Here is a 7,321-nt window from a genome sequence, read left to right as displayed (position 1 = left end):
GATCTTAACTATTAGTCAAAATAATTCAAAATCTTTGCTTTTTTAACTCAACTATTAGGTATAATTCTATATAAATGAGGGTTATTGACCATAAATTCCGAAAAGTACTGTGAAAAAAAACTAGTAAAAAACGTTTTTGACCCGGGAGGACAACACAAGGGTTAAATGCACAGACGCAGATTTGTTATGAGCAAGGTTAGCCTTTTACAAGTTGTGTTTCTTTGTTCAACGAGCCCAAGTTTGCTTAGCGTTGTAAATATCTTAAATTATCTTCCTTACATTGCTTAACAACTTACACAGCTAAAATATATAACATTTTCCAATTTGTTCGACACAAAAAATGCTATTTAGTGAAAAGCGTTTTGGCCGATCATCCAAACGAGTCCTGTAAACGCATTGCCTGAAAACGCACTTATTTAAAACCTGGTACCAGAGCGGGGGAAAAGCTGCATACTTGAATATTGATAATGTCATCACCACACCCCTCAACCTCTAGCCTTCAACCTCTTATCCGACGACGACATCTCATGACAACAATGTAGATTTGTAGAATTGTAGATTGATTGATTTGATTAGGACAATGTACATTAATCAACATTTCTGTAAATGCGTCAGTATTAGCCAGTCAGCTAATTTTTTAACTGTAGTCCTAGTTACCTAGCATGCATGTCTTTATGTAGGGAAGAAACCGGAGCAGCCAAAGGAAACCCACGTAAACACGGGGACAACATGCAAACTCCACACAGAAAGGTCCGTAACCACTTGGATTCAAACCCAGAATCTTTTGCTGTGAGGCAGAAATGCTAATCACTGAGCCACCGTGCTGCCAATGGAGTCCTACATGCTTGTGTTCCTGTTGGAGAAGGTAATGCGCCTATTAGGGTTACTAGAGCAGAATATACGGTCTGTTTGGGGAGCATGTGCTTTATGCACTGCCTCTTCTTCTCGGTTTGTTAGTGAATTTCTGTAGCAGAAACAGCGGCACCTTTAGGCCTGGAATCTGAAGTAGCGTGTTGAGTCTTTTACAAATGGAATCTAGAATATTAAAGACTACAAATATTCTTGAACCGATGCCAGGTAAGATGTGTGGATGTGGCCTTATACTAACACAGCCCTTTTGGACACAGATACAACCAAACATAACAAAATAAACAACCTGAATAATGTGTTGCACACCATTGTACCTCTTCTCTACTATTACAAGTCTGTGTCTGCTGCCCTTCCCCCTCATTTTCTGCTCTCCTGAACCTTAACTTATCAGGCAAGCCGCCTCGCTCTGACCCCCAACACCCAACACCCAGCCCCCACTGCAACAGGGACAGGGTAAAGGGGGGGGTGTAACATGTATTGGATATGTGAGGTGGAATGCAATGCTGAGGGGAGTTGTTAGAGAAAGGCAGGGGTCTGATAAGTCTGGTGGGTGGAGAGAGTGTGGGATGGATGTAGAGGAGGGAGGGAAGGAAGGAGAGACAGCACTGTGGACTCAATCAGATGGGGAGGTACAAAGGGGAGGGCAGACAAACAGAAGTTTGACATACTTAAGACAAAGACCACAGCAATTGGGAGTTGTTTTCAGCCACTGAGGAAGGAGCATCTGTGTAAAATTACTTTATTACAACAGCATAGGAGTTAGATTTTGCATGTGGTAAGAAAAAAGGAGACTTTGGGGCATAATTAATTCACTGACAACTCTGGATAGTAGAGAGGAGAAGCAGCAGGAGACCAGAGTTGCAGGAAGCCAACATACCAACATACCACCACTAAACAGATAAGGCTTTAGGAGGGAACCTCCAAAAACACACCAAACGCTCTTCAACTTCACACAAGGATAGGAGGCGGAAACAAAACCCTGTTTCCAGAGAGAGGAGTTGAGAGTTGAAGGGATAAAGAGATAACTAAAAACATCTTTGGTAAAGTGTAAGGGGACAACGTGTGAGTGGAGGACTGACTGGCCAGAAGTGGTCTTGAGAAGAAGTGAGAAAAGCAGTAACAATCTGGAGGACAAACACCAAGAGGTCTACCGGGCCCCACAGCACAATGTGAGTACGAGTGCAACTGCATCACTCAAACACATTTAAATCATTTCATTATGATTCAACCGCTGAGACATATTTATCTTCATAAAACTGATTACAGTGAAAAAAAAGAGCAAAAATATCTTATTTACTACCAATAAAGAACATAAAGCAACAAGTCTAAGAGGTTTGAGACACAGAATTATTGCAGCTGATAGAATAAATTGAATAGAAACAACAGAATAATAAACTTTTGAACAACACAAAATCTCCCTGCAGCATCCAGCATGACAACACTGCAAGAACTAGCTGAGAAGAGTTTAGAATCAATCAAGATGTACATGCCATGACTACATGCCATGATGTGGTAGCTACGCTGGCAACACCTTAGTTGCACAATAGTCCCTGATTTAGAATTCCTTAAATTTGGGTTCAACGACAACAGGACATATAATTTAAACAAAAAGCTATTCAAACAATAAGAAGAACGGTGAGTAAAAGGGGTGGAAAGCCAACATGTACTTTCAGTAAGGGTCACAATGAGTCACCTCACACACATGCATGTGCGCATACACACTTTCCTGCCAGTCCTTCCTTCGTGACCCTCCACCTTAAAACAACACTTGGGACAACAATAGGAAAGAGACGTGGAAAATAAACAACGCTCAAGCATCCAGGACAGCATCGTCAATATTATCATCCACCGTCAATTATGATGTGAAAAAGAAGCACAATCTGAGGATTTGTTTTTATTTTATTTTTTTTATTTTTTAAACTTACATCCATTCAATTTCAGTTTTTAGTGCACATTCATCCAATAAATACATAGTCATATAGTTATGAGGACTGTATCTGCTTTAAGAAATAATGTCAGACCTGCTAGTTCTATCAAACAGATTGAAAGAAACTAAACAATTTTTGTAGCGCTGGTTATAAAGTTGTTGTATCGGCTGAATGAGGCAGCAGTTTCGTTAGACCTAAAAGCAGCAGCTTGTTGTTCACACAAATAAATCATACCTGCAAACTCTTAAGAGGTGAAAAAGGTGACAAACACCATAACCACAGTTTTTTTTTTCTAACCTTACTTAGTCTCGCCTCATGACGCTCAAGTACGGTGGCGGACAGGGGTAAACATATTAAAAAAACACCTTCATTCATTTGACAAGACATGTGCAGCATTTAGCAGACACGCTGCAAATACACAAGCTATGCAAAAAGAAAAGCACGCAAACACCGAAAACCAATGCAACAAACAAACACACAGCATCCAGTCTAACAACGGAAGTTCTCCATGCCTCAGTGGAACAGCTTGATTTTTGACGCTGAAACAGCTGAAATGTTATGTGGCGCATGAACATAGTGTTTAAACTTTACAGAGACAACCAAATAAAATATTGACTACTTTTGTCACTAGAATTTCCAGTTTTGTAAGTTTTGATTTGTTTTTATATATTAAAAAAACACAAATATTGAACAGGTGTTACAAAAGGGGGCAACCAGAGGCCATGAAACGGTTGCCAATTGACTCAATCTGGTTGCCAAGGACAACCAGGCAATTGTTACTGTCGAGCCGTGGAAGCCTCAACGTCAGAACATCTTGGTGTTGCACACATACAATAAAGTATACTAATATGGTACTTTACGATACGTCTTGAGCTATCAAATTACCGTGAGAGTTGAAGTGTAACAAATAATTCATGCATGTCCCTTTAATAGCAAAAATATTAACATTAAAGATTACAGAACATCAAAGCACCCAGCATATGGCTGTCGTTTTGGCTAAAAGGAAAGACAGGTTGACTATGTCACCCTTACTGGGATTTTTCCAAAACTGGTTACTCAGAGATGGACCCTGTCTACCTGGGACCTTTGAGAAGTAAGGATACCCTGTACCAAACACAGTACTACAAAATCTGTCATAAAATCAAATGAATGCACACTAAAAGGAGCTTGTATCAAAATAGATTTTACATGGAGGACTTCTGTCTTTAATACCATCTCTACTTAACCCACAGGCATGACAGCACGTATAAACACAAGCATGTAGTGGTACACAAATAGACTTGATGCAAGTTAGCCTTCATCTCTCTACTACACAAACTATATTTAGCAATAATGGCCCCTTTCCTTTTGGACAAGCAGCTCTCTGATAATCATCACCTCACAGAAGACATCACGCAATGCTTGCTTCCTGACAGATAAAACCTTTAACCTCTTTGTGAACGCAGAGCCACTGACCCTCAGAAGAGTGGAATTTGATGAGGTACCAAAGTATTGTGTAATTACCAAACCTCTGCACTCACCCAGTCTCTTAAGACATGTTTTCCATAAATATAGCCTCCAAACATGCTAATTGGGGCTGGCCAACAGTTTCAAAACATCTGCAGTAGCACGTGCCATTCTGTAAGCCCTGTCATTGATTCTGATAGCGTTTCTATTTCCATCTCACACCCCAACTCAATTGGTTTCTTTTTTTGCCCAGTTTACTATGAGTATGACTGGTACTCTAGAGAAGGGGGCCCACCACCAGGCATTGGACCTGTCCGAGGAACTGCCGCCTCATCACTACCATCACCATAACAACCACCACCAGCATCTTCACAACTCCAACTCCCTGGCCTCAACCACCGCTGTGGGTGGAGACAGAGAAACACCTTCACGTGTAGTCGTACCTCCTCCTTATTCTGCAGCGGAGAGCGGCGGTGGGGGCAGTGATGCTCCTCTGGAGCTGCGGGGGTCCCTGGACTGCTGGGCCTGCTCGGTGCTGGTGACGGCTCAGAACCTGATTATTGCCACGATAAACGCCTGCCTCGCTGGACTGGTGTTCGGGACCATCTTGACACCGGCCATTGTCATGGTGGTATTTGGCTTCCTCTGCCACTCTACAGTAAGAAACGGGGAGATTGGGGAGAGGGTGGGTGAGTGAGAATGAGCACTGTATGTATGCTGAAGGATTTTTCTTTTTTCTCATGAGAGCGTGGGGGCTCTTTTTCTGCAAGGCTGTCATCTACAACTGGCCAATTAGCAGTCACACTGTCACTGGCATTGTTTGGACCATTTTAATCTCAGCTCAGGAGTGTGGGAGAATTCAATTTACAGAGCATATGGACAGAAATTTGTTGTTTTACTGCACTGTTGGACACAATTTACCACTGGTTAATACTTCCATAGTATTTTATCACACAATTCATCTGTTGACAATAAAGCTAATATTTTCCTTCAGAAAAAAAAGAATAAACATTTACACATTTGCTACATCTGAACATAAAATTAAAGTAACTGGAAGATGGCTACATCCATCTTTTTTAAACTCAAAGTCCTAATCTTATAACTTTGATCCAAAAGTTTGAAATAGTTCTGCCTGGGGAATTAGGGTGGGGTTTGGCTCCGTCAGCGATGGGAGATTTTATAATCAGATAAGTCTGACGTTGTTTCAGATGTTGAGGAACTGGAAAAACTGGAGGGGACAAGGGGTCAGGAGTCTTGGGAGCCAGACGTCAAAACCAAAAACTTTCAAAGACTGTTTGGTAGCTAGTTGAGAATGAAAGGATGCTTTGGTAAAGACAATATAAAAATGCATTTGCAGAACAGCTGAAAAAATAAAAGGACAAAACAACCAACTTGACCCATTAGTCAGTAAGCATTAATCTGGGCTACCCTCAAACGTCATCAGGGTTTAGAGACTTTTAATGCATACTGATGGCCTTTCTGTAGGCCTCTTTAATGACTGGAGAGACCAGGATTCTGTTCTCCTGCTCTTTCACAATTAGGCCTCATGTGACAGCAGCTTAGAGAGGGATTAACCAAGACTGGGAGGATGGAGAGAGGGGGGAAATCAAAAGAAAAAAAGGGGGAGAATAAAAAGCATAGAAAGACAGGTGGGATTTAGGGTTCTTGGAATTAAGCAGACAACATTGAATACAACTTATTTGAGGGAATTCAGTTTGTCATCCAGAAACACACCAAACACAATATTTCACAAGAGAAAAAATAAACACTCTAAAAGGAGGGTTTTCTCGATAAAATCTGGCTCAGATCAGGAGCAATTCAGGATGCCTTGCAAAGTAAAGATAAACATGGGGATACATGTGTATATTGCATCTATTACAACCCTCAAAGCTGCCCTGCACCCTCCTTCTACCCTTTACTTTTTATAAAACTGTGTACTGCAGTTTGAACCATCTCTCTATCACTCGCTTGCACTTACCAACTCCCTCCGTGATGTTTTGCTTTCCTCTTCTGCTGGAATTTCTTTCTGACCAGGTGTAACACTAAATCTATCAGGATATCATCAACAACTTTGTAGTTTTTAAAAAAAAACGTATGCACTATCAAGATCTGGAAATTACCGTTTTAAGGCTTTTCACAACTGTCTGAGAGTCCTTATATCATTTAACTACTAAACTACTGCTCCATTTTCTCCTGAAAAGTTAATGAATCAAACCAGCTTCATCTTAAATATAGAAATGTTTAACTTTTTAGCTTACCATTACCTCAGCATGCCCACTACTATAATAAATACTCGTCTCTCCCCGTGAACTTCATCAGTCCTGAATACTTTTACTCTCTGCACTTTCCTAATGCACTTGAGTGTTCCCTTCATCCTTCATTGGGCGATAAGGATGATTCAGGCCTGCTGTCTCTCCATTCCTCTCCCACACTCCAATACTGACCCTTATACCTGCTCTCCCACTACCCCAGTGTTCAGCTCAGCAACACGTAAACATTCGACAAACTTCAACATATAGTTTATACTTCTCAGCAGTAGTTTCTACCAGGTTTCATTCATTTTCTTCATATGAAAAGGAAATTTAGTGGCATATTGATTCAGTGCACGTGTGTGAGAAATCTCCCACTATCAACTAGTGTCTGTCGTCACCACAGACACACATACCACATAGAGTATGTCATCTTTTGTGCTGTTCTTCCTCGCACAAGTATTTAAAGATTAAAAGAAAAATATCCATCTGTGCTACAACTGTTTCCATTTTTAAATATGACATGGCAAATGTTAAATATATAATGCCAACGCAGTAGAGGGCCCAAGAACTGTATCCATCCTACATTAGTGCTGCAAAATCGGCAAAGGCTTTTCTTGTGGTGTCACGGTTACATCATATACTGTGTAGGGCTGGACGATATGGAGAAAATTAAATCTCACAATATTTTGACTAAATACCTCAATATCGCATCAAGGTTGTGGTGTTGACTATTGGTAATTTCAAAATATTTACACAGGATTTTTGATGAATAATCATCAGTAATGCGGATTTAATGACTAAGTGGGTAAAGGCAAATAATAGAAC

At 40.6% G+C, this 7,321-nt stretch overlaps 1 protein-coding gene across 2 annotated transcripts in view; it reads left to right on the top strand.

Moving 5' to 3' along the window:
• Positions 1-1,459: 1,459 nt before the first annotated feature.
• The window catches only part of tmem88b (transmembrane protein 88 b), a 6,691-nt gene continuing 829 nt past the window's right edge, over positions 1,460-7,321 (top strand). The window contains exons 1-3 of one of the 2 annotated variants that reach the window (XM_032543953.1): positions 1,460-2,039; positions 4,158-4,278; positions 4,498-4,902. In XM_032543953.1, coding sequence (XP_032399844.1) covers positions 4,504-4,902 — 399 coding nt within the window. In that variant the 5' untranslated portion in view covers positions 1,460-2,039; positions 4,158-4,278; positions 4,498-4,503. The remainder of the gene's footprint in view (positions 2,040-4,157; positions 4,279-4,497; positions 4,903-7,321) is intronic. The other variant, XM_032543952.1, reaches the window with a different exon arrangement.

This window comes from Etheostoma spectabile, chromosome 19 (assembly GCF_008692095.1).
Source record: "Etheostoma spectabile isolate EspeVRDwgs_2016 chromosome 19, UIUC_Espe_1.0, whole genome shotgun sequence".
In the NCBI taxonomy this organism is placed as follows: Eukaryota; Metazoa; Chordata; class Actinopteri; order Perciformes; family Percidae; genus Etheostoma; species Etheostoma spectabile.
This window is presented reverse-complemented; position numbering and strand designations above follow the sequence as displayed.